The 26,403-nt window shown below is 50.6% G+C and overlaps 2 protein-coding genes across 2 annotated transcripts in view; both read left to right on the top strand.

The window, feature by feature from the left end:
- Nucleotides 1-2,671: 2,671 nt before the first annotated feature.
- LOC106001852 (proprotein convertase subtilisin/kexin type 9-like) lies at nt 2,672-12,107 on the top strand. The gene is made up of 9 exons (XM_013036812.1): nt 2,672-2,830; nt 3,039-3,177; nt 5,600-5,796; nt 6,413-6,596; nt 6,933-7,106; nt 7,354-7,502; nt 8,366-8,534; nt 10,040-10,224; nt 11,907-12,107. Exons 1-9 carry the CDS (start codon nt 2,672-2,674, stop codon nt 12,105-12,107), a joined length of 1,557 nt encoding a protein of 518 aa, XP_012892266.1.
- A 6,332-nt stretch (nt 12,108-18,439) lies between these two features.
- The window catches only part of LOC106001851 (proprotein convertase subtilisin/kexin type 9-like), a 33,814-nt gene continuing 25,850 nt past the window's right edge, over nt 18,440-26,403 (top strand). Inside the window, exons 1-8 of the mRNA XM_013036811.1 lie at nt 18,440-18,728; nt 18,845-18,890; nt 19,273-19,489; nt 20,640-20,780; nt 21,011-21,024; nt 22,187-22,243; nt 24,946-25,159; nt 25,661-25,852. Of these exons, the coding sequence (XP_012892265.1) occupies nt 18,440-18,728; nt 18,845-18,890; nt 19,273-19,489; nt 20,640-20,780; nt 21,011-21,024; nt 22,187-22,243; nt 24,946-25,159; nt 25,661-25,852 (1,170 nt within the window). The remainder of the gene's footprint in view (nt 18,729-18,844; nt 18,891-19,272; nt 19,490-20,639; nt 20,781-21,010; nt 21,025-22,186; nt 22,244-24,945; nt 25,160-25,660; nt 25,853-26,403) is intronic.

Raw genomic sequence — 26,403 nt, 5'->3', positions numbered from 1 at the left:
TTTGCACAGAGCCTCCTGTGGACCCCGCATCTGGTTTTCCGTCACCGGAACCAGATTCGGAGCATCCTGTGGAACCTGCGGCGGATATCTCCTGAGTGGAACCAGTCTCCTAGCTTCAACCACAGCAGTAAGACCACAGCTGCCATGGCCCACATCTCCTCCCTGTCCTGGCTCCTGGCCACCTGCCTGTTTTCTTTCTGTCCTCTCCTCACCCCACTTGTGTGTGCGCCCCCTGCTGGTACTCAGTGCACAATACAGAGACATTTGCCTAAGATTCTTATTGTACCTGAATTTTGTAAAATTTGGGGCCTTGAACTCAGGGCCTGGGTGATGTCCCTTCATTATTTTTCAGCTCAAAAGTAGTGCTCTACCACGTGAATCACACCTATACTTTCAACTTTTTGCTGGTTAATTAGAGATAACAACCTCACAGACTTTTCTGTAGGGTAAGTTTTGAACTGCCACCCTCAGATCTCAGCTTCCTGAGTAGCAAGGATTACAGGCCTGAGCCACTGGTGCCTGAATAACCACCTTCATAATACCTTCTCTCATCTTCTCTCCTGCAGGCCAATCTTGACAGAGGAGGAGGCTGGACTTAACTGTGACTTACAGTCTCTAATCTCTATAGCTTTCAGTCCTCAAAATAAGACCAGATCTCCAGAGCTTCCCCCATCTAGGTCTCTGGTCTCCCCCGGCCTCCAAGCCTCTCTGCCCACATTTCCTTCTGCCTGTGCAGAGAGAGGCAGAGGAGGAGACCAGGAAAATAACTGTATGGGTGGGGGTGGGGGTGTGGCGTCCCAGTGTCACTGGGCTGGGGAAGGCAGTAAGGGCACCTGCCTGGGAGAGGATCAGAGGTTCTGACTGCACCCTGTAGTGTTAGGCAAGCCGGACACAGATGCCTGGAAACGAGTGTGCTAGGTAATTGGAGATGGAGTCTAGAGGACGTCTCTGCCCAGGCTGGCTTCACACCTTTAATGTCCTAGATCTCACCTTCCCAAGTAGATAAGAGGCTTGAGACACTGATGCCCAACTTTATTCATTTTTTCCTCCTTTACAGTCTTGGAATTTACACTCAGGGCCTCCTTCTTGGGAGACAGGTCCTTTACCAGTTGAGCCATTTACATAGTAGTTATTTTCAGATAAGCTCTCATGTTTATGCGAGAAATATGAGACCTATGCCACAATCCTCCTTGGTTTGGTTGCTGAGTAACTGCTAGCTATCGGTTGAGATGAGGTCTTGTGAACTGTTTGCCTGGGGTGGCCTTGTACCTGGATGCACTGGTCTCTGACTCACAGATAGCAGGTATTATTGATTTGAGCAACTATGCTGAGCCTTCCCTTCCTTCTTGTGTGAGTCCACTTTGAATTGAATTTAGGGCCATTGGTTCATCCTGGATGATCTTTTACTGGAAAGATCTCTTATCCAGATAAGGTCTGGTGGTGGTACTGGAATTGGAATCCAGGGCTTCACATTTATGAGGTTACCACTGAGCTACACCTCTAGCCTCCAGATAGGTCTAAAAGGATCTGTTCTGGGGCCACTAGTGACCACCTCTCCTGCAGGTTTGGAGTAGACAGTCTGTTTCCTGTCCCCTAGGGATGCCCATGATGACCTTGTCTCTCCCTGGAGGATTGGGGGACAGGGCTAGAGTCTCCTCAAGGGCTTGGCTAGAAGAGGCCATTTAGAAGCTGTTGGGCTGGGACAGGATAGGGGAAGTACCATACGGTCAGCTATAATGTAGGCTGGGAGTATCAATGCTGTCCTTCATTAATAGAGAGACCAAGAGCACAGGTGACCAGCCTGTTTGTTATCCTCAAACCTAAACCTTGTAAGAGAATGGAGATTAGAGGAGGAGGTTCTGTGGAGATGGTAGAACTTGGAGTGAGGTGGCTCTAAATCACAGAAAGCCAGCAACCACCAGAAAAAAAGAGGACAAGGACATGGAGGCTTGTTATTCAGAAGCTTCAGAGGGAGGGTAGCATGGCTGATCATTTTATCTTGAATTTCTGGTTTCAAGAACTGCAGTTTGAGTTGGTCAGCAGGACAACCATAGAGCTTGTGCTGCTGTAATCCTGCCTCAAGAGAACCAGTAGTAGCAGCAGGTCACTGAGGCCCTGCCTCCTGGGTTGTTCCCAGCCAATGACAGAGCTCAAGGTGGAGCTGGGCCATTTGAGTTGATAACAAGACCCAGGCAGCATGCTATTGGGGAGTTTCCTGATACTCTCAAATTGGCCACCTACATGGTTTGGACAGTTTCCTATCTGTTTTTTTTTATTGTGAAAATATTGTACAGAGGGGTTACAATTACATGGGCAAGATAATGAGTACATTTCTTATCAAGCATTATAGCCTCCTCCTTTGTTTCCCCTTCCCTTCCCTTCCCATGCCTTCCCCCCCCTACCTCCCCCCCCCGTCCTCCACCCAATCCTCCCCACCCCATCAAAGTTGTAAAGTTTGTTTTCAACATAATGACTTGTACATCTCTTGTCTCACTGGCCTGGTCAATAAAATATTCCCAATAGGAGCTAGTGGGAGGACTTTTCGAAGATTAAGTTCATGTACATTCCTTGAAACAGTGTGCATAATTGGTAAGCAGAGCATGCCATCATTGAGACACATGACCACCTGTAACATCATCCTTCCGGTTCTTCTTTTCCTCATCTCGCACAAATGTCACTGTGGGAAGAGAGGGACAGCCCCGTGGAGGTGTATCTCTTGGGCACTAGCATCGAGCCTAATCACATGGAAATTAAGGGCATGATCAACATCTCTAACTTTGAGAGAGTGCCTGAGGAGGAGTGGCAGAGCACCAGTGTGCCCAGGACACAGGTGAGCCATCCTTCCCCAGCCCATCCCAGAGGATGATGAGGACCACCAGACCTGGAGCCCCAAGGCCACCCTCTCCAGCCATCACCGTCCATCCCCAGTTGTCAGCTGTAGGCAAGGGAGGGTGGGCATTGCAGTCCATCCGGGGTCTGTTGGGAAATCATGGGGTAGATGACTTTCTTATCTGGTCTTTGTGTTGATGGAGCAGGAGGACAATTGTGTAGGCCATGGTACCCACCTGGCAGCTCTGGTCAGCGGTCAGATTGTTGGCGTGGCCAAGGACATCAAGATACACAGCCTACGTGTGCTCAACTGCCAAGGGAAGGGCAAGGTCAGCGGCATCCTCATGGGTGAGTGGCAGCTCCCATTCTGTTGTCTTTCCATCTGGCCATGGGGGGAGGGGCTTCAGCCAGGGAGGAGCAATGTCTCCAGACCCAAGAGGGCATGGTAGCCTCTGCCACAGAGTACCGGTGGTGGAGTGGCAGAACCCTCAAGGTTGCCAGTGCAGGTGGAGAGACTGAGGGCTCAAGGGAGCAGAGACCCAGCCCAAGTGAGCTCCTGTTCCATGCTCCTTCTCCATTCCGTGTGCTCTGAGCTTTCACAATTCTGTGTCATTTGTCATGTGGGCTTAGATCTCCACAGACCCTGAGGAGAAAGAAAGGAAGCCAGTTTCCCCTCCAAGCATGGTGGGGCTCATTTCTCTTAGTTTGTCTCCATATGTCACCTTGGCTGAGCAGACTTGGTGGAGGAACCGGCAACCCCTTGTCCAGACTGTCCCAGGTTTCTTCATCCACTGCATGGAGAGGAGAGGTGGGGCCCGGGTCTGAGAGGTCCTGCTGAGAGCCAGGCCTGTCGTGGCCATGGACAGGGAACAAGGAGGGAGCTCTGCACAGAGCTGCGGTGGCCAATGGCTGAGCCAAGGGCTCTGGACGCCACACCTGGGGCTGGCAGGTGACATCCATTAACAGTTAGTGAAGCCAGTTAGAGAGGGCGACTTGTCCAGGCTCACTGAGAAGAAACTGCTCACAGAGAAGATACTGGGTGGAGGCTGACTGACCTCCCCCAAGAGCCCAGGCCCCTGGTCAGATGCTCAACTGCATGGAGTCCAGAGGTACACACTGCCCCAAATCTTATTCACAGAGGCTCCAGCTTTGTGTTCCATTGCAGGCAGGGATCAAGAGTCCCTGGCTCATCGCAGTGACTCCTGTGCCTGTCTCATGCCTCTGCTGATTGACCTTGGCCTTGACCTTTGATTCCCAAAGGTGATGAGTGGAGGGAAGGCTTTGATGCTGGGCCTGGCCCAGGGAAGAGCAGCCCCTCTTTGGAGTCTCGGTCATGGCATCACCCGGCCAGAGCAGGGCTCACACAGAGGAGCTGTCACCTCCACCGCAATCAGCAGTTCCTCTGTGCACAGTGACTGAAATGAGGTGTGACTGAGCACAGAGCTTTGCACACAGCAGCGGTCTAATAACTACAGCTGTGACTGCGCTTGTCACCCCCACTGCCATGCCCACTCCCCCTCCCTCCTCAGCAGCTGTCCTCTAGGCATGTGGCAGTAAGATTCCAACTCCTCCCTTGGCCACCGAGGCCCAGATCCAGGAGTGGTTAAGGGGTCAGTGTAGCGACACAAGTGTGTTGCCAGGAGCTGAGCATATAGGGTTGTTTGCTGCAGGTGCCTGGCCTAGGCAGGTTTAGAACCCAGGACTCCAGGTCATGCTGGGTGGCCAAAGGCAGATCATAGTTGTGAGGGAGCCCCATTTCCCTAGGATGGCAGCCAGCTGCCCTTGGAACCCTGGAGACCTCCAGAGTACCTGTGCCTGTTTTATAATGGGGTTGACCGCTGGCAGCAGGCAGCCAGGACAGGCTCAGGTTCCTGTGGGTGGGATGCTCTAAGAGACACTGGAGCCAGGCCTAGAGTGTGGTGGGTGATCGTGAAGTCTGCCTTCAGTCTCAGAACACCAAGCTTCCACCTCAAGACCTGTGTCCTGGACAAGTGTAAGGACAGGTTGTTGCAAGCATCTTGTAAACCAGTCATCTAGAGAGGCGGGCAGGGGAAGTCCTGGGGACTGGCCAGTTTGCAGCTGCAATCTGATTAATAACTCCCATGTGTACACACGGACGTGTGTGTGTGTGTGTGTGTGTGTGTGTGTGTGTGTGTGTGTGTGTGGTCAAGATCTGAGGAGTGACTCTTGCCATCTGGCGGTTGAGCCTCCAATCTGCAGGCCCGGCCAGGCAGGCTAGAAATGCCTGTAGTTTTTTTTTTTTTGGATCCGGTCGTGGGGCTTGAACTCTGGGCCTGGGCACTGTCTCTCAGCTCTTCAGCTCAAGGCTGACGCTGTACTTGAGCTACAGCACCACTTCCAGCTTTTTAAATTTCTTTTTGCTTATGTGGTGCTGAGAAATCGAACGCAGGGCCCCAGGCATGTAAGACAAGCGCTCTATACTGAGCCACCTTCCCAGACCCAGAAATGCTTGCAGTCTTGAATCAGAAGTTTGTGTGTAGGCAGAATGCCTGCTTCCTTTGAGCCATCATGTGATTGAGCCATCATAGTAAGCAAGGCTTACTACCTTAACAGAAGTCATTAAAACAAAAAGAATAATGGATATAAATGTTAACCATGTCGTGTGTGTGTGTGTGAACTAAGATGCATTTAACACAACACAGTATCATAGAGTTGTCAATAATGAGCATCACTGCTGTTTTGGAGGGAAGGGGTTGGAGGAAGGAAGCGTGTCCCTCTCCAGGTAGTCATCTTGGCTTTGTTCTGTCAGGCTTGGAGTTTCTTTGGAAAAAGCTGGTCTCCAATCCCTCCAAGCGCATGGTAGTGCTGCTGCCCCTGGTGAGTGGGTACAGTCAGAGCATCAACAATGCCTGCAAGCGCCTGGCAAGGGCTGGAGCAGTGCTGGTGGCCGCTGCGGGCAACTTTCAGAGCAATGCCTGTGCCTACTCTCCAGCGTCGGCTCCTGAGGTAGGTGCCAGCAGGGCTTCCTGCTCACACGTCCTGCCTTGCAGGTTGTCAGAGGGCCAGCCTCCCCAAACCCCAGTGTGAGAAGGGTTTGGGCTAGTCCTGCCCTTCCTTTAAACCACATCCCTACCTTAACCCCACCCCCTCGCATCGAATCCTCCATCTGTGGCATGCCTCCCCTCCTGATTGACATTTGCAGAGCCACTGTTTTGTGTGGGGCTTGTCTGGCAGTACCAGGAAGAGGACACCTGTTCCACTTCCCCGATTTCTGGGCCCTGAAATGTGGGGAAGCTGCTTCACTCTCCCTCTTCCCCTGAGACTGGCCCAACAGGCCTACAGAGATGCTGAACTTAAAACCACCTGTACCCAGCCTGGCTGATTATGCTGTCTTCTTGATGACAGCATTATATGTTTAGTATTTGTCTCCCTATTATGTACATTACGCATGGGGAGCACTGTCTATATCCTGTGGAAGTCCCGGAACAGGACAGGGTATCAGCTGTGCTCATGAGCCAGATTTTCCTCAGAAGGGGACATGTGCATGGGGCCTTAAAAGGTAGTATAGGTGTTGATCAGTCTGCCCCTGAAGCCTTTTCCTCAACTCTTTGCCACATTCCAGGTCATCACTGTTGGAGCTGTCGATTCCCAGGACCAGCCTTTCACCCAGGGACCTCTGGGGACCAACTATGGCTCCTGTGTGGACATCTTTGCTCCTGGGAAAAGCATTGTCAGTGCTGACAAGGACTGTACCATTTGTTATGTAAGAAAGAGTGGGACTGCGCAGGCGGCTGCCCATGTGGCTGGTGAGTCACTACGCCACTGTCCTGACCACCAGGATTCCAGCTACCGCTTTAGCCAGATCCTCCATATGCCAGGCTCTGTGCAGGAGGACCAAATGGGCAGACCTGGTGGTAATGGTGCACTTTGCATCGCTGGGCTTTGGAGGGTAAACACAATGGCCAGTACCAAGTCCTGGAGGTAATAGGACAAGCTTTCACTAGGCAAGGGATTGCAGGTGGCTTAATTTTGGGAAGAGCACATCATGTGTGCATGTGTGTGCATTTGTGCCTAAAAGGAGTTCCCAGCTAGGATGGAAGGTCAGGCCATTACCTTGTCTGATTTTTTCCTTCCTCCATCAGGCATAGCAGCCCTGATGCTCACTGCCCAGCCAAACCTCACTGTGGCTGAGCTGAGGCAGAGGCTGCTCCATTACTCTATCAGCAATGCTATCAATGACACCTGGTTCCCTGTAGAACAGCGAGTCAAGACCCCCAACCTGGTGGCTGCACTGCCCCCAAGCACCCAGGAAACAGGTGAGCAGGACAGGTGGGTAGGCAGAGGCCAACATGGGGTGTGAGAGGCCCATGAGATGGTGACAGTCCCCAACCTGGTTGACAGAAGGACTGTCCTCCTCAGATAGGACTCCAGGCTCCACGGAATTGTTGTAACTCTATAGTTTTACCTCAAAGTTTCATGTGGTGTCTTAGTTTCTCTCCCTCAGCTCGGGTTGAAGCTTTTTCTGGAATCTCCAAGAGACTCCTTATCCTGTTCTTGTTGCAGGTGGACAGATGTTCTGCAGGACTGTGTGGTCAGAACCCTGGGAATTCAGGCTGACACATGCTGCTGAGGCTCACTGTGACCCGGAGGAGGAGCTGCTGGGCTGCTCCAGTTTCTCCCAGAGTGGGAAGCGGCAGGGCGAGCGTGTGGGGGTGAGCTGCACACTCTGTGTGCCCAGTCCTCTGTCCTCTGGATTCTAATCCCTGTCTCCACTTCAAAGGCCTGGGCAGGGCCAGGTGCTCCTGGGGGACTCCGGACAGACAGCACCCTCATGGGCACAGGAGGGAAAGGACAGCGGTGGCTTCGGCTCTCTGCCTTGCCTAAAGCCATCTCTATGCTGGGTGTTTTTGTCTCATGCCTGTTGTTCTAATGCCTCGGGAGGCTTAGATCTGAGGATCTTGGTTCAACAGCCAGTCCAGTAAATTTCATGCAGTTCTTATCTCCAACTAATCGTGAAGGGGCGTTGCAACTCTGCTGGTAGAGTGCCAGGCTTGATTGCTAAAGCTGAGGGACAGCACCTAGGCCCTGAGTTCAAGTCCCAGGACTGACACACCCCTTCCTTCGCCCTGCCAACCAAGAACATCCACAACCAGGACCCTCAGGTTGGGATGACAGAGGCTCTGTGAGCTGAGAACTTCAAAGGTGCAGAAGTAGCTGATGGAGTTCCCAGACCCTAGTTTTCCCTGGGAAGGGTAGGGGGCCATGAAGGTGAGGTGGGTGAATATTTCTGTGCAGAAGTCAATGTGTTAGGGAGGTTTCTCAGGAGAGGCCAGGTGCGTCAGGGAGCCCATAGGTCCTGTGCTGCTTTATCAGGTCTCCTTGTCTCCACTTGGAAGCCATTGTCAGTGTTGGGAAGATTCATAGCTGAGCTGCTCATGGCAGCAGAGCCTGCCTGGGCCCAACCAGTGCTGAGGACTCAGGAGCCAGAACTTGTAGAAGGGGTCACTCTCAGACCAGGTTCCCCAGTCCCTAAACCTGTTCACAGCAAGTTCCCATTTCTCTCTTGGACTCTCAGATCCTAGGAAACAGACGCGTTTGCCTGGCATTTGGAGATAGTCAGGTTTCTGCGGTGGCCAGATGCTGCCTGCTCCGCCGAGCCAACTGCAGCATCCACACAGCTGCTCCCGCCTTGGTGGGGCTGAAGACCTACACCCACTGCCCGGATCCTGACCAAGTCCTGACAGGTAGGGGCTGGTCCTGCCAGGGTGAGTCAGAGGCACTACCTCCTGCTGGGCAGGAGCCTTGTCCCATACTTGGTCCCCATGAGTGTGAGCAACAGATTTAGGAGCCTCAAGATTCATAAGCCAGATGTACAGCTTGCATGCCATGTGGCCTTGGGTAGGTTCACCTCTCTCTCTGTTTACCACTCTCTTCCTCACCTGCCTCAGTGGCAGCGATGAGAGGGATGGCAGATGGGCTCCAGCTTGGGCACTGGGAGCTGTTTACCAGCTGTGTGGTGGGGAGTCATAGTTCAGGCCTGTCAGAAGTGGGGCACAGCTCAGGTTGATTCCAACTGCCACTCAGTAGCTGGCAAGTTCCTTCTCAGCCCTATGCTTTAGTGTCCTCATTGTGAATGCTCAGCTCTAATCCTGGGACAGTATGCTTTCTGGTGGTCATGGTTATTGGCCATTACTCTGAAGTCCTTTCTTTGGGCTAAGGACCTTCTGTCAAACTTGCCCAGGAAAGTGTCTGGAAGTCATGGGTGAGGGCTGCACTGAGGAGCTAGGCACTGTGGATCTTGGGCTATAGCCATGCTCAGAAGGTGCTTGGTACCAGGTGGGGCTTAAGGGGCTCTAGGAATTATCTTGAATCACTAAGTCAGGAGCTGATCTTGGACAGCTAAGCACTGGGGAGTCTAAAGGCTCTGGAATAGTAAGGGTCAGGTGGGGTTAAAAGCTGGCTGGATTAGGATTTGCAGCAGTCAGATGAGCCCAGTGTCTAGAGCCTTGTCCAGGACAAGAGCTCTATGTGGCTGCTGGCCTGGCAGGGAGCCTGGCCTTTGGCAAAGCTGGCAGAGCCACAGGCACTCACTGTGTAGCCCATGCCAAGTTCCATTTGCAGGTAAAGTGGCTGAATTCCTTTCTTAAAGCCACACAGCGGGAGAGGGGCTCTGGTCCTGGCTACCATAACCCTAATGTGGGCAGAGCCTGGGTCCTGCATGAGCAGTACGGGGACTACCCAGGCATGTTCTGCTTCAGCTAAGCAGCAACTCTGTGAGTGGATGGTATTGCTCTGGCTGTTTTAACAAATAGGGAAACTGAGCCTTGATGAAAACCAGCAAGCCATCCACAATTTTATAGCCAGGTGCCCCTGATTCCCAAGCCCACAGATCCAAGCTCAGGCTGATCTTCTAGCTGGTGATGGATGGGGAAGGGACCGGAGGTGGGAGAGGGTTGTGGTGAGAAGTAGCTGAACATTTCTGGCCTGGGGATCCTGTCCCAGGGCTCCCCTTCTTTAGTGGAGAGGAGGCCATGCGATTCCCAGGAAACTATGGCTCAGAGCAGTTGAGCTGCTCTCCCAAGGTCCTACAAGTCAGAGCTAAGCCAAAAGTCCTGCTGCTCAGGCAATGTCTCTTCTACTCAGAGCTGCTCCTGGTTTTCCCTGGGGTTGGATCCTAAAAATAAAGTACGTGATTGAGGGAAAGGGTGTCTGGCATCCCAGTGTGTGAGCTGGCCCTCTTCTGTTCCAGGCTGCAGCTCCCATTGGGAGGTGGAGAATCTTGATGTCTTCCCACATACCACACCCAAGAGAGGTACTAATCAGCCCAGACGGTGCGCGGGACACAAGGAGGCCAGTGTCCATGCTTCCTGCTGCCATGCTCCGGGCCTGCAGTGTACAACGAAGATGTACAGGCCTTTAAGCCCCTTGGAGAAGGTGAAGGGTTGAGGTTGTGGGAGGTGGGGTGGAGATGGCTGGGGCCTGTATCCTCTTGGGGTGGTCAGTGCACAGTGGAGGATCTATGCACCTGTGCTGTGTGTGTGTGTGTGTGAGTGTTGTGGCTTGATTTTGTTTCTGTCCAGATTTGTAAGTTTTGTTCTTCAGGTTTCCTGTCCCACTTTGAGGATAGCACACATAAACAGGGCATAAAGAAATGCAGTGCTGGGCTGAGAATGTGGCTCATTTGTAGAGTGCTTGCCTAGCATGCATGAAGCCCTGGGTTCAATTTCCTCAGTACAACATAAACAGAAGAAGCCAGAAGTGTTGCTATGGCTGAAGTGGTAAAAGTGCTAGCCTTGAGCAAAAGAAGCTCAGGGAAAGTGTCCAGGCCCTGAATTCAAGCCCCAGAACTAGAGCGAGTGAGTGAGCGAGAGAGAGAGAGAGAGAGAGAGAGATGTATTGCTGAGGCTAGACACAGTACTGTGCCTGTTATACCTGCTACTTATAAGGAAGAAGTAGGATCTCAGTTTGAGGCCTACCTCGGCAAAAAGTAATTAAAAAACAACAACAACAAAACCATCTAAACAAATAAACTGGGTATGCTGGTACAATTGGACTAGCAGCTCTCTTTCTCTCTCTCTCTCTCTCTCTCTCTCTGTCTCTCTCTCCCTCTCCCTCTCCATCTCTCTCTCTAAGTAGTTTAGGTAGGAGGACTGCACATAGTCTGGGCCAAGATTGTATTTGAAAAATAACGATAGCAAAAAAGGCCAGAGTTGTGACTCAAGTGGTAGGGAGTGTGCTTAGCACTCATGAATTCAAACCCCAGAATTTCTTTAAATAAAACAAAAAAGCAAGCCAGGAGTCTGTACTCATACTTGTATGTCTAGCTACTCAGGGAGCTGAGATCTGAGGATTGGGGTAAAAAGCCAGCGGAGGCAGGGAAGTCTGTGAAACTCTCACCTCCAATTAACAGCCTCAAGAAGCCGGAAGTGGAGCTGAGGCTCAAGTCTGGATTTCAAACCCCAGGATTGGCTGTCTGTCTCTGTCTCTGTTTCTATCTCTGTCTCTGTATCTGTCAGTGTGTCTCTCTCTCTCTCACACACACACTCACATTAACACCTGTGCACTTAACAAACGGAGTGGGAGTTGTTCAGGGTTGGAATGACTGAGCAACCATGGAGAGTAAAAGGAAAAAGGTCCCTTAAGGGAGGGCAGGTCACACTTGGCCTCTTGGAGTCTGAGAGCTAGCCTCTAGAGGCCATGGCAGGAGGAGTTTGGGACCTGAGGCTGGTGGCTCTGGTCTGGGATGAGCTGCAACAAGGAGTGGAGGGCTGTTGCAAGGTCTTGTGGAGCTGCTGGGGGGATGGAGTTGCCATCACTGGGTGGGGAAGGCTGTGGGAGGTGTGGCTTGGAGGGAAGTGGGAGGTGGGAGGGGCTTTGGTTTGTTGAGATGTCTGTCTGGGCTGCAGTGTCCTGGTAGGTTGGGGTTGAAGCACCTTGAGGGAATGGTGGGCAGAGTTGGACACAGCCCCTTTGGGGTGTGAGGGGCAGAACCAAGCCAGGTGTTCACAGTTTGGTCCCCACTGAGGGTTGCTGGGAGGGACAGTGTAGCAGGTGGCTTAGAGACCTGACCATGCATGCGGGACCTGGCCTTACTTGTGCTGTCTGGACTCTGGCAGGTCACCGTGAGCTGTGATGCAGGCTGGACCCTGACCAGCTGCAGTGCCCATCCTGAGACCTCAGTCACCCTGGGAGCTTTCCCTGTGGACAACACCTGTGTGGTGAAGCACCAGGATCCTGAGGAAACAGGAAGGACCAGTGAGGAGTTTGTCATAGTCACTGCCATCTGCTGCCGCATCCAGCCTTCAGGACAAGCATAGAGTGGATGGAAAGACCTCAGCCTGCCGGGTGGTGCTGACCAGGGCAGGACTGGGGTGGAGACTCTTGCCCTGAGAGAACTTGTTCCCATCTGAGTGCCCTTCTCTGGAAGAGTTACAGAAGGGGACCCCATTAGGAGCAAGGAAGGGTGGTTTGACAGCAAGCGTGGTTCCTGGCAGACTTATGAGCAAAGTCACCTTTCATGTGCATTTGCCTCCAGGAGTTGATACCGGTCTGCAGGAGGCACTTGGATTGAGAGGAGCCAGTGTTAGCAGGAACAAATGAGGGTGACTGGTGCTGGGGACCCCTCATGGCTTCTCAATTTGTAGAAACTCCTTAGGAATTACTGATTGAGAGAGCCAGCCCCAGCCAGGACAAGCATGTCTCAGGAGACCATAGGGCCATGCCTCAATTTCTCCTTGCTATCCTTGCTCTACTCCACCTCCAGCTATGTCTCTGACTGGGAGAACCTGCAGTAGAGGCTGACAGATCATATCCCCATCCCTACTTCTCCTGATCCCTCTTCTGCTCTACAGTGTATGCACTGGTTACCCATACTTTATGGAGCAAGATACAGGGCCAGAGAGGGGAGGGCCTGCCAGGCATACAGTGCGAAGTGAGGTGATATAAAGGGAGGTGGCAGGCTGGGCACCTTATTTCTGGGGGGAGCAAGGTGTGAAGGCAGCCAGAGCCTACTTGCTCTAGGGCTTCTCCCTGGGGGCATGGGCCTTCTCCTGTGGTGGTCTCACTCATGGAGGCTGAGTGGACACCTGAGGGGTGCAGGTGGCATGTGTAAGGATCAGCTGCCCACATGTGAATAAATATCAGAATGAACCAACACTTGTCTATCACTAGGGTCTCTGTTGGCTTTGTATCAGTTCTGAGGCTTGAACTCAGGGGCGAGCACTGTTCCTGAGCCTTTTTGCCTCGAGATGAATATTCTATCCATTGAGCCACAGCTCTACTTCTAGCTTTTTGATTAGTTTCCTGTAGATAAGAGTCTTACAGACTTTCCTGCCTGGGCTGGAACTGAGATCCTCAGATCTCAGCCAATTGAGTAGCTAGAGTTAGAGGCATGAGTCAGTTTTCTGTTGCCCTTTTATAGCAAGCCAATTTTTTATCTGTTTTGCTTTTGTGACTTGATATTTATTGCAGGTTTTGTAACCAGGTTGATTATGTAGTTTTATTTGAGTGATAAGGAGAGTGCTTGGCTCAGCTTGGACTTACAGGAGTCCAGAAATTCCCTCTGGTGCATATCTTACAGGAATGCAGTGAATGTGGACCTGTAGCCTCTCCAAGACCCACACACAATTGTGGTGCCTCATCCTAGGATCTGCTCTACCACTGAGCCAAGTTCCTAACCCCTTTCCATCCCACCAGTCAAGAGGACTAGGCCAAGCACAGTGAATGCTCATGGAACTGCTGTTCACAAACCTGCAGATGTTTCTAAGGAGTCAAAGTTCTTGACCTGAAACCAAGCCTGGCATGTGACTAGCTTTCCAACTATCATGCTGCCATGGAGTTATTTTTGGGGTCACACTGCAGCACAAGCCCCCCTGCTCCATGGTGAGATGGTGTCTGCCAGGTCTACAAGACCCCAGAGAAGAACAAGGACTAAGCATGATAAAATTCTTTTCCAGGATGTCTTCTATTTTAGCCTGCAGTGATCTCTTCTGGCATTAGGTAGCATTCTTAGCCAGGTTTCTGCACCACATCTAGAGCCATATGAATTAAGAGCTTTCCAGTTAGGGGAAAGGAAAGTTTCTGGGTTTAAGGAGACTTCAGGTGACAAGAATTTGGGTGAGGCTGGGTAAATACAGGCCCTATTACTATCTACTCTTCTGCCAGGGACACTAGTGAGACGCATTCTACTTATTTCAGGCTGCATTTGAGTCATGATTGGGCAGTGAGTTCCATCCAGTTTAGAAGAATACTGTTCTGCCAGGCTTTCGTATACAATTCACGCAGCACATGTTGTCACTGTCCATTTTACGAAGATAGTTATCCCATTCACTGTGGGAACTCCTGTCCCCAGCTAATGTTGGCAAGTGTCACTATTTTAGGCAATGTCTACCTCTTCTCAGGCAGTGTATAAATGATGGGATTTCAGCAGAGGCAAAACTCCTGCCAACCAGTCTTCTGACAATTCAGTGTCACATGTGGGAAATGCTCAATAGTCAAGGGATGATAAAGGCTCCAATGTGAGATTGGGATCTCCAGTTCCACCATCACCTCCACTTGCCCCTTTCATGAAGGCCCAGGACCTACCCCAAACCAGCAGGAATCATACCTGTGCCTGAATAGCTTCCTACAGAGAGTTGGTCTCCATGATTCAGAAGGAAGTGCCTAGCCTGCAGGGAAGGAGAAATATCGAATAACACTAGGGAGAGGCCTCATGTGAGCACCCAGGACACAAGGAATGGGAACAGAGCAGGAAACCTAGCTTTTTAGAGGGGTGGGTGGGGACATGATTTGTACTGGATAATAACTCCTTGGGAAAGCATTGAGCAAATTATGTAATTCCTGCTTGATTTGTAGACTTTGTGAAAGATTATAAAACATCATAAAAATTGGCAGTGAAAGTGACAACTCTTCCAAGGGAAGCCTATCACAATTGACCCTTTGTGGTATGACCTTGAACACAGTTCACAGAAGGTGTGTTCACTGCAGCTAAAGGTAATAATATAGTTGCTAGCAAAGCAGAAATGATGCTCATTGTAGCAACAATGTAACAATGAATCAAAGTGCAGAGTGTTCAGCATCCTGATGTAGCTTTCCAGGACAGATGGCAGGTCCAGGGGTGGAGGGCATCATCATTTCCATAGGAAATAAGGGACTAGAAGTGGCAATTTCACTCCTGAATTTGGCTCCTGAGTGCAGTTGCTGGCGACTATAACCCAACACATATCACTGCCAGCATTTCAATGCATGTATCACACATTCTTTCAGCAAAAATGGGTGTGGAGAGAAGTGTTGGAGGGGGGAGGGCGGCTATAGCAGAGAGCCTGGAGCAATCAGGTATTTAAAATCAACTTTAGAATGCCACATTCCAAATTATAAGAACATTGGAACCATACAAAATCTTCCACTCATCTGTGTGCTTTGGAGGCACAGTTCTCTTCAATGCTGGCCTTCTCTCTCTTGGGTGTAGGGCTTACACAATTGAAATGGTGCCTGTGGACTACAAGGGATTTTTTAGGAGGGAAGAAAGGGCTATGCTATGTGCACAGCAGAGAAGTTGGCCCCTCTGTCATGTGACCCCACAGATGCAAAACAACCAGAAAGGCACTTTGGGGCCTTTTTGACTTGGCAAGTCTGGCTGACAGTAGCAATCTGGCACTTCCCAAGGTTCCCAAGCTCTGCACACGGTGAGTGTGAAATATGGCAGAGCATGTATCTAAAGCTGAAAGAGGACTGAAACTAAGCAATTCAATATACAAAAGGTACACAATACAGGAAAGGTCTTTTTCTACTCCTTCTCCACTGCCCCGGGCCTCTGAATCTGATGAGCTATGATGCTACACTGGGCAGTATAACTGAATAGATGAGTATTCAGTCACTCTTAGAGATTTCTAAGGAAGTCACTCTTACACATTGCTTTTATATTACTCATCATTGAGGAGAAATAAAATTTCAAGGTAAATCTCAGCATTACACATAATGAAACTCACAAAACAGTGTCTCCAAACCAAGATTCCTAACTTCATGTACAACCTATGTTAAAGGGCCACAGCAGTTTTGATCAGGTTAAAGCATATGATTGCAGGTCACATGGTTTGAGACTACAGTTTATTCAATATGTCTCCAAGCCCTAAAAAGGTATTTTTTTAATTGAAATCCCTTTATTCTAGATCTATACTGCCCTGAGGTCATCCTGCAAAGTGCATATCAAAACATCTGAAGTCAGGGGACAGTTCGACAGTGACGTTATTATACATGTCAAACTAGGAAGGTCAGATCAACTATGTCCATTCTGAAAGAAAAGCATCAAACCCTTTTTTGTACACATTTAGTTTTATTGTAACAAATCAACTTGTACACTTTTAACGTTTAAAACTCCGCATCATCTTTCCTTTCCAGTGAAAACAAAACAAAATTTAATAATAAATGAATAAAATTACAATAGAGAATGTCAATTCCAAATAAGATCCTACAAGGTCTGCTGATTCTCCTGTAGTGCCAGGGCTCAAGTCACCATTGGGAGAATTTTATTTTAAAGTGTCATCTTAAACTGCAAGGATGTCGGTTAAACAGCACAATTACACATGCCAAAGGAGAAGCCATGTTGTCAAAATGCCCATTTACCCACCCAAACATCTCAAACCCACCCTTAAAAAGATAAATTTTAAGAAGTCAAACTGGATAAAAATTTTATCTGAAAGTGCTTTTAATTTCACTTAAAAAATCTGTTTTGTGAGCCACAATAACTTCCTTAGGATTGACGGCCAAGGGTTCAGCCTGTGCTTCTGCAGAACACAGTGTTTTTATTGCTCTTTTCAGTCTTAATCGTATCAGAAAGTACCTTCAAGAGCTTAGTGAATGTTTGTTTTGATCCTGATAGCTTTTCTTCAAGGTCCAAGCCTAAGCCCAGAGCTCTCCACCAGACCCATGGGCAATGCTATATGGAGAGGGAGACATATTAAACACAAACGTCCATGTAAACACAATTCTTCAGCCACTACTTTACAGTGTAAGGGAGTTTTACCACATATCTTTACATCATTTCAAATGGGATATTACTACTCAATATTACTGTAATATTAAAAAAATTTTCCTACACTCCCAAATGCAGTTCGTCTTTCTCCCATAAAATATAAAAACAAAGGAGTTTCTCTTGTGGCAATGAAGACAAAGCCACCGCTTACCCCTCTCTTGTGTGCTCATGGGACAGGAGCTTGGCAGCAGCTCTGTTTCCTTGGTCTCCACACAAGTGTCAATCCACATGCGAGACTCGGGATTATTTGCTCGAGTTTTTCTGCCAACATCTGCCAACCCTGTAGGGGCCAAAGGAAGCTTTCCTTCAGAGCACATGGCCCTCCAGAGTCACACTTTCCCATCTCTGAAGGCTCCGCTAAGGGATTTGAGGATGAGATTATGGTTTCCTGAGGTACCAAGAACCCAGTGTTGTCAGGTACTAGGCACAGTCTTCTAAGGGTCAACATCATTAAGGTCATGTGTTAACTAGCTAAGGATCATTGGAAATTCTGATCCTTAGGCAAAGACCGGGAAATTATGGTTCATATAGTTAAAATGAAGGGTGAGATTTGCTATACCAAGTCCTTTACGTGTGTTCTATATGTCCTCATCTAACCAATTAATTCTATGTCAATTAAAAGGCAATAAAACACAAATCTTGTACTCTGACCACTGATTAGGCAAAACCTTTCATTCTATAGTCTTGTAGTCACAACAGTCTCAAATAGGCTACATTTAGAACTGGAGTGAGCAAGAGAACCAAGCAGAGAGGTTCTACCACAGCAGTGCACAGACTGGCTCAAGTAGTAGAGCATCAACCTTGAGTGAATAAAGGTAAGGGGCAGCACTCAGGCCCTAAGTTCAAACCCCATTATTGGTACAAAATTGTTCAGCCCAACAAAAAATAGAGAAACAATGGATACACATGGGGGTGAAGACAACCTGGACCACTGTGTTCCCAGGCTCATCCTCGGCTTCTCCTGGGCTCTTAGAACCCAGGCCTATAGAACACTTCAAATGCTCAAATTTTACGGATTGACTGAGGTATAAATATATGGGAAGAAAAGTGTTAGCTAGGATATGAGGGTGGTGGTAGCCAAGGCAAACACAAAATAGGCTCTCCCTGCTTTTGAGTGGCTGAGGGTCTGGGGGAGAACAGTTATCTATGAAATAAACTTCATAGTGAGCTGGGGTTTTACAGGTTAAATAAGAATTCTTCCAGGCAGAAGAAGGGCATGAGCAAAGCGGTGATAAGAGAATGAGGTCAATGGGTCAGCGTGGCTGCTGGCTGGCAGGCAGGGGAGCAAGTACAGATAGACAGGAATGGGGCTGAGCTGCCACGGAAGGAAGCTGGAGCTTCCCCTTCAGTTGATGGATGAAGGAAAGGGAGCAGCCATGCTGAGTGAGAAAGTAGTCAGGCTGATGTCCAGAAGCAACAGAGTTGCTGTGAGACTGCTTCTGTGTAGGTGGGAAACATGATGTCAGGATTTGAACCCAAGACTGCAGGAACTGAGGAGACATCGAGTCCACTCCTTGTGGCATGGCTGTGGTGGCTGGGCCAGCACCAGCTGGTCTCCTGTGTTGACTCATTACAATGGTAAAGCATAGTCAGTGAGAGCCAGCATTCTCATGCCCAAGGATGAGGAATGGAATGAGGGCAGAGCTAGTGGGTGGGGATGTGGAGTCTGTTCCAGCTGCGTTGGAACAGGGAGAAGAGGAAGGACTGGAAGGGAGAGCTGCCTCTGAGGCCCCCACTCCTTGTTCCTGCCTGCTCTGCCAGAGCCCCGGACCACAGCAGCTGGTGGTGATGAAGGCAATCATAGTGATGGTGGTCGCATTGGTTTTCAGTATTGCTGTTGGTAGTTTTACTGAGAGAGACGATGGTGGTTATGATGGTGATGATAATGGTGGTCTTGGTGATTACGAAGGTGATGTTGATTAAAGTGATGGTGGTGATGGTGATGATGGTGGTGGTGATAGTAGTGAGATGGTGATAAAAATTGTGATGGAGGTTATAGTGATGATCATGGTGGTGATTATGCAGGTGATGGTGATAATAGTGATGACGATGATGACAATATCCGTACACTGTGATGAGAACTGGGTTGAAAATTTCATAGTGGAGGGACTATGTTCACCTTCGGTAGAGTCGCTTAGGTTTTAGTGTTGTTTTGTTTTGGGTTTTGGTCCATTACCTTTATACTTATGATGAATAGCAATCACATATCCTTTATTCTGGAAGTTTAGAAATAGTTCTAGACTGTATAATATAAAGGCCTTTCATTAAACTTTGGCAAGGTCAACTGCAATTATTTTTCTTTTTTTCAAAAAATGATTAATATATGCAATTTTTGCTCACTTGTCTGGCTTCTCTCTCTCCTTCTCCCTCGCCCTCTCCCTGTCTCTCGCCCCTTCTCTCTTTCCCTGTCTTTTGTGTGGCCCTCTGCCCCCATCCCTCTATGTTATTCTGAGGGAGGAAGTCGCCTATGACCAGAGACTACCCAACTTCAGCCACATCCACATGAAGGTCAGGGGCTACAGTGAGAACCCCCACCTGCTACTGACCCCTGAGCTGAAGTCAGGAGCCAGCGGTGGAGGAGAGGGTGGCTATCATGATACTCAGACCTGGGTGGAGCCTGCCGTGGTTGTCCATAGGAGTTTGGACCAGAAGGAACAAGAAGGAACTCAGGTTCAGGGCAGGCGAGTGTGCAAAGGAGGGGAGAGTTGTTGGGTTACCAGGGGTGGAGGGCACTTGGGAGGGAGGAACAGACAGCAGGGGATGTGAGACCTGAAGGCAGCAGCAAACACATGAGCAGACTATGGGTCAGATGGGCCTGGCTGCAAAACCAGGTCTTTGCTGTGTCAACTTGGCAATTCTCTTACTCTCTGGAGCCTCAGTTTCCCCAAATGAATAGTCTTTCCCACATACCCAGGGGTGTTGTGAAGCTTGGAGTAATACATTTCTGATGCCTGGCACACAGAAGGTTCTTGCTTTCTCTGGATGTTTGTCATGAGTGCTGAGGACAAGAAAGCAGAGGACGTGAGTCCACTGCTGTCAACCTCCCAGTGACCACAGGCCAGGCTGTCCCCCTGCACGCCTGTGTCTGCTTGCTTGTGACTGAGCTCCTGACTCATCCACTTGTTTACTCATTCCACAGTTAGAACCTGGCACAAGCTCCCTTCTAGGCCTGCCTGGCCTCCAGGCTTCCAGAACGCTGGTCTTGTGAGGCAACCAAAGGAGATAACAGAGGGACTCTTGGGGTGACAAGTGTTGTGAGAGACCAGAGGAGATGAGGGATGGCTGGAGATATGGATGACTGGAGGTGTATTCCTCACAGTAATCTAACAGACCTGCTTTGAGCATCTACCACATGCCAGGCATTGTGCAATGTGCTTTGCACATTGTTATCAGCTATAACTCTCAGAAACAGGCTCAGGAATGGGTACTCTTATTTCTTCTCACCTTCCAGGGAGGGATACTGAGGCTCAGAGAGGTGAACTTTCCTCAGGCCTTGCAGCTGCTAGCTGTGATGGGGCGATCTGACCAGGCAATCTGACTCAGAGCAACTCTTAACCTGTTTTTACCCCTGCAGTCCCCTGGCCTGTCCCTTGGCCCCTGCACCCTTGGCTTCCTTCCTGGAAGGACAGAGCCTCCAGTGAAGGCCGCAGCCCTAACTCATCTCCAACTGACAGGGAGGAGCTGCATTCTTGGCCACAGAGGCCACAAGCTCCATGGGCCTTTGGACCCCTTCCATGCCCTAATCAATGACACCCCTGCATTGGATGACACAGCTCCAGAGAAGCACTAACAGGATGCAGCCCAACCCTAAATCTTGCAGCCATCTCTGAAGGCAAAGGAAAAGAGGAAGGATTCTGCAGATACAAGCCCCGATGAGCCTGAGGAGGAAGAGGAAGACTTGTACTATGGGCTGCCAGACATCCGCGAAGACCCCCTCCCGGACAAGGAGATGGGCTTCGAGGTTGACACTTGGGGATGAGGTGGCTCTGCTCCACGTTTCTAGCCTGGAAGCTCTGCTAACCCTAAGTGACCTGACAGGCCTCAGTTTCCCAATCTGCCAAGTGAGACTGGATGGAGGGTCAAAGGAGACAGATGATGGGCTGGAGCATTCTGTGAACTATGAAGGAAGCTGTGGATGGGGATGACAACTCTTAAGGGACCATTGCTCTTCCAGCTTCTTCCTGCTTCCAGCTTCTCAAGATCCTGTGAGATTTGTTGAGATTTTCAGCAGCTGGATTCTCAGAAACCCTTTCCAGTCTCCCCCAAGATGGTCTCTGACAGGACCCCTCTGTGGTTCTACCCAGGTTCCTGGTCCTGCATGAAGGTTTCCTTCCTATTCAGTTTCAGTCCCCTGGTGGGCAGTGTGATCCATCCCACTCAGAGCTGACTGCATTTCCTCCTGGTCCTGTTCTTCCTGGTTCTCCCATGATCCTCTAGTTGTATGCATGACTGACCTCTGCTGACTCTTGACCTCATGCCTGGACAGCCCCTACCCCCCCTTATGCTACAATATTCTATTATTCTGCTGCCCATGCCCTGGCCTAGCTGCCCTTCTCTCTCAAGATGCCATTTTCCTAGTGGTTGCAGGCCTGAATGATAGATATCCCAGCTTCTTAGAATAAGGGATTCCTCACTTCTTGACTTCCCCTTGTGGCAGGCATGTTTCTCACTATGGCTTTCCTCCTGCACCACTGGTGCCAAGGCCTGCCTTTGCTGCCTCCACAGCCCTGTTCATTCTTCCCTCCTCATCCACCTGTCACGTTTCCCCAGACCAGAGGCCTCTGTAGTGGCCATAGGATGAAACAACCCATTGGAGTGAAGATGAGGGGACGGGACTACAGTCTGTCTATGTCCTGAGAAATTGTCCAGATGGCCGCCTTGACAAAGTGACCTTGCAGTCCCAAAGGATATGTAAGATTCATTGGAAAGGAAGAGTGCTAGGAGGGGCGGGGAATGAGGCTTTTGGGAGAGTGCTTACCTAAAATGCATGAAGCCCTGGGTTCTAGTCCTTACTACCACAAAAACAGAAAAATCCAGAAGTGGTGCTGTGGCTTAAGTAGTAGAGTGCTAGTTTTGAGCAAAAGAGGCTCAGGATAATGCCCAATCCCTGAGTTCAAGCCCAGGACTGGCAAGAAAGAGAGAGAGAGAGAGACAGAGAGAGAGACAAAGAGACAAAGACAGAGAGAAACAGAGAGCAAAGGAGAGAGAGAGAGAGAGAGAGTACATGGAGTAGAGACCATCATAACCTAGGCACAAATCTGCCAGGACTATCCTGGGCTATTCAGACAGAGAGGCTCCATCAGTGCGTGAATCTTTGGTACCTTTGCCGTGGACTGTGTCCTACTGTGACCTACTCTGGGCATCCAGGCTGTCCGGGAGGGATCTGCACTTCTCCCGGCTGGTGCTGGTGCTCTGGTCTGTCAGGTGAGGGCTAGCCCTGATCTTGTGACACACACAGCAGGAGGAGCTGGCTCAGCTGGGGGTCCCTGGCCCCCCTCCCCTGTGTGGCTGCCCCATCCCCTTACTACCCACGTGCCCCTGTGCGTTCTTCTCTTCTAGGAGCTCTCAGAAAACTTCCATCTTGTCTCATTTGTTTCTTTTCTCTTTCTTATTTTTAAGGTTATCTGTAATTTTTTATTCTTTTTATCTAAAAATGCTTAAACAGAGGGGCCACAGTTACATCTCTCAGAAAAAAAGTACTTTTCCTTTTGAACATTGGCTCCCCTCTTTCCCTCTTCCAGTTTTCCCTTTCCATCTCACCAACAAGTTGTACAGTTCATTTTCAGCATCGTATCTAGTGAATACCATTGCTGCATTTGTTTGAAATCCAGTTCTCTGCTCAAGAGTGGGGGCTGCCTGGGGAGGGGACCCTCTCTGCATAGCTCCCTGCTGCCACCATGTGCCCATGACTCATGCTGTGGCTGCTGTGCTCACTGGAATTTTGGAAAGGCTCAGAGGTGAGCAGGAAAAGGTAAGAGGAGGCCCTGGCTCCATCTTCTCCCCACAAGTGTCTGCAAGGAGCCTCCAGGATCAAGAGAGGGGAGGAGAGGAAGAGGTAGAGGCCCTCAAACTGTGTTGGGCTTAGAGATGTTCATGCAATGGTACTAATGAGCAAGTATGTACATATAGCAAGCCAGCCAAGACTCTCTTCTGTTGGGAAGCTTCCAGAATCCCCTTACCTTGCTCTGTCTTTTTGTGGCCTCAAACATTAAAATCAGCCCTGTTTCATCACAGCATCTCCAAGTGGACCCTGCTGTGCTCTGTGGATGTGCTGCCTGTTACAGCTGGACCACAATGTTGAGCTGCCACCTCCAGGAAGGCTGCTGGGACGCACTGCCCTCTGTCTGGGCCCCCACCACACCTAACCTGCCTTTGCTGTGTTTGCCTCTCTTACCACCATGCTCTTACCACCTCCCTGTGGGCTTTGGTGGGAAGGCTGAGCAGGTGCTGCCCAGGCTGAGGTGGGCCCTGCCCTGCCTGCCTGTCAGGCTGTAGGCTGTAGGCCTCACTCTGGCCACTGGGTGTCCTCTGCTGGTTCAGCTGGGCACTGCCACTGCTTCCCCCAGAGTCTCCAGAACTTCATGGGGAGAAAGAAGCTCTTAGCCTGTGCCTCTGTCCCTCCTCTCTCCTTACAGCCCCTCTGTGCTCTAGCCCTCCTGATCCTTGACTAGCAGCCCCATCCTCAACAGCCTCTCTCCACACACCCTTCCCCATGGCTCTATAGCTCCCTGTCCTGAGCATCTGCTTTCCCCACATCTGCCTGTCTCTAGCACCAGATTCCATGAAGCATTCCTCCTGATGCCGAGGGCTGCCTCTCCCAGCTCAGTGTCCTCCATAGTCCTTGACACACATCACATTACCCCTGGGCTACCCTAACCCTGTCTGTGACCACTGTGTCCCGTGGGGAGTCCAGGCCTGGGAGGGCCCTCACCACAGGCCCTGGGGACTCAGTCCTTGCACCTAGGAGGCCTTGCTCAGATGCCCTCTCCTCCCATCTGCCCTTGTCCCTCTGGAACCTGTGTCCACTCTGCAGACTTGATGTCACACACCCTGTTCCCACAGGGGACTCAAACCTCTCTAGATCTGTATTCCACATTGCCCATCCTACTGCCTTCCTGCTGGACAGCCCTGCCCCGGGAGCCACACTACATTGTCCTCACAGCCAATTTCCTCAGCTCCCTCCCTCAAAGGAGCTTTTCACACTGCCCTGCATCTAAGCCCAGCTCTTCCTTCCCTGCCCACAATATGTGTCCCCACCCCTCATCACTGGTGTCCAGATGACACCATCTCCACACTCTGTGTCTGCCCATCATCTTCACTGCTGTAACCCAGCCTGCAGAACAGTGCTGGGCACACAGTTCCATCACTAACCTAATCAGTCATTAAAGGTACCTACCATGTTCTGACTAGGTGCTGGTCACATGAAGTTGACCCAGACAGTTCTCTGAGAGTTAGATGTGCAGGCAGGGAGCTTTTCCTATTTGCCAGGCCTTATTAAACCTGAGGACTCATACACTGAGCCACAGAACCCCGGCAATGTTCTTCCAGCTCCCTTAGTCCAAGGAGGAGCCTGAGGATTCTGGGGGCAAGATACAAACTTTACCTCACTGCCCCTTAGGGCTCCTAAGAAACAGCTGAAAAAATCAGATCTGTTTTGCCTCTAGCCTCGTGATGTTGATAAGATATTTCTGGTCCTCAATTTCTCTATCTGTGAAATGGGGAGATGACTCCAGCTCAGTGTGCCCCTCAGGCAGGGCTAGATGCTTCAGAAGAGCAGACACATTCTGACAGAGGTGCGAATGAACACTGAGAGGGCAGGGGCGGTTCCCTGACCGCTGGTCATCCCATGTCAGAACTTCTGAACTCAGACATGCAGACTCCCTCCTGTTAGCCTGTGGGGTTGTGTGGAGGGGGTTGGCTCTATTAGTATATAATCAGATGGGATTGCCCCGGGTTCCAGGTGTTCAACACTCTGCACCCTAGGTTTCCTGATACTTGGAGGCACCTGGCTTAGGCAGCTGCTACTTAGTGAGCCAGACAGCCCAGCTGTCCTGCCTGGCTCTGTGCTTGTTCCTGGCTCGTCCTGGTTCCGGGTGTCAGCACCAGGGTGCCAACCTCTCTTCCAGCCCCATGGGCAGCGATGGCTGTGGGTGGCCACAGTGGCCACTGCTGTCCTTGCTGCTGCTGCTGCTGCTGAGCCCTGTGAAGGTCGAAGTCCAAAAGGAATGGGATGAGTCCGGAGCCCAAGACCATCTGGACAGACTCAAAGAGGGGCTGAAGCTCGCCCGACCTTGGGAGATCCACGGCTGGCCCTCAAGCATCATATACCGGCGCTCTGAGGTGCGGGCAGGCTGGGGATGAGGAGCCATGTGGATGCCATTTCTTCTCTAGCTTCAGTGTAAGGGAAGGTCTGGAGTGAAGATCCCTGAGAGCATTTGCTCATTTGCCCACTGGCTTGGTGTGGTCTTGGGACTGAAGGCACCAAAGTGGGGAGTTAGGATGGCCAGTGCTCCACGGACTCCTGGCAGTTCACTGCTGAGTCTCAAGACAGGATCTGAGGAATGGCCAGGGTGGAGCCGGCTCAATGTGCACTCACATGAGTGCTGAGGGTCACCCACAGTTCCTTTGGGGATGGACGCCATGTTTGGATGTGTGTGGATCTGTTGTGGGTGATGTCAGTGGGGCTTTGTGTGTGTTGGGGAGAGGTTTAAGCCTCACCGAGTCAGCTGGCATCTGTAGTTTCTCTATGTCCTGGGTCTCTTCGTCTCTAAGTTGATCTGTACCCAGGGGAGGCGTCTTTCTTTTGATGTCCTCATGCTCCTTTTCCTCCCTTGGGGCCAGAGTGCCTGGAAGGTGCCCAACACCTACCTGGTAGTGTTCAAGGAATCCCAAAGGCAGCAGATGGAGAGTATTGTCAACCGCCTGCAGAGCCAGTCTTCCAGCCAGGGCCTCATGTTCGAAGTGCTTCACGTCTTCAAAGACCTCTTTCCTGGCATTCTGATGAAGTCGCACAACTTGGGCCCACGGGACCTGGTGAGCCCCAGCTCAGGCATGCACGTGCCTAGGCCTGTGCGCGCATCCCTTGGTTGACACACTCAGGGGACAGCAGACACTTACTGAGTACTGAGGGTCTGTAGCTCAATGATGCTAGTGATGCCAGCCTCCTCAGGCAGCTTCCTTGTTAGTCTGGCCAATTCCACTATGGTACTTGGTCTATTCACCCTCATTTGAAGCAGGAGGGATCCCCGTGTACACGGGAGAGCTGGGTTCCCAGCTTCTGGGGCACCTGGCCAGTGTCCTTGGGTAGGCGCATTGCAGCCTTGGTTCACTGCTGAGGTGAGAGAAGGATCAGGATGATGCATGTCTGAGGTATGCTCCAAGAACAGGGATGGGTCTGAGCACACACTGTGCTCTCAATTCCTGCTGTTCCCTTCTCCTGCCCCATTGGCTCAACACCCAGATGGCACCACCAGGGTTCATAGCACTATGCTCTGAAGACAGGAAATATGTGGGGAAAGAGTGGACTCACAGGACGGCCAGTGCTGACATCCTGATGTGGACATGGAGTCCAGACCACAAGGACT

The sequence above is a fragment of the Dipodomys ordii genome, unplaced genomic scaffold, assembly GCF_000151885.1.
Source record: "Dipodomys ordii isolate 6190 unplaced genomic scaffold, Dord_2.0 Scaffold489, whole genome shotgun sequence".
Lineage (NCBI taxonomy): Eukaryota > Metazoa > Chordata > Mammalia > Rodentia > Heteromyidae > Dipodomys > Dipodomys ordii.
This window is presented reverse-complemented; position numbering and strand designations above follow the sequence as displayed.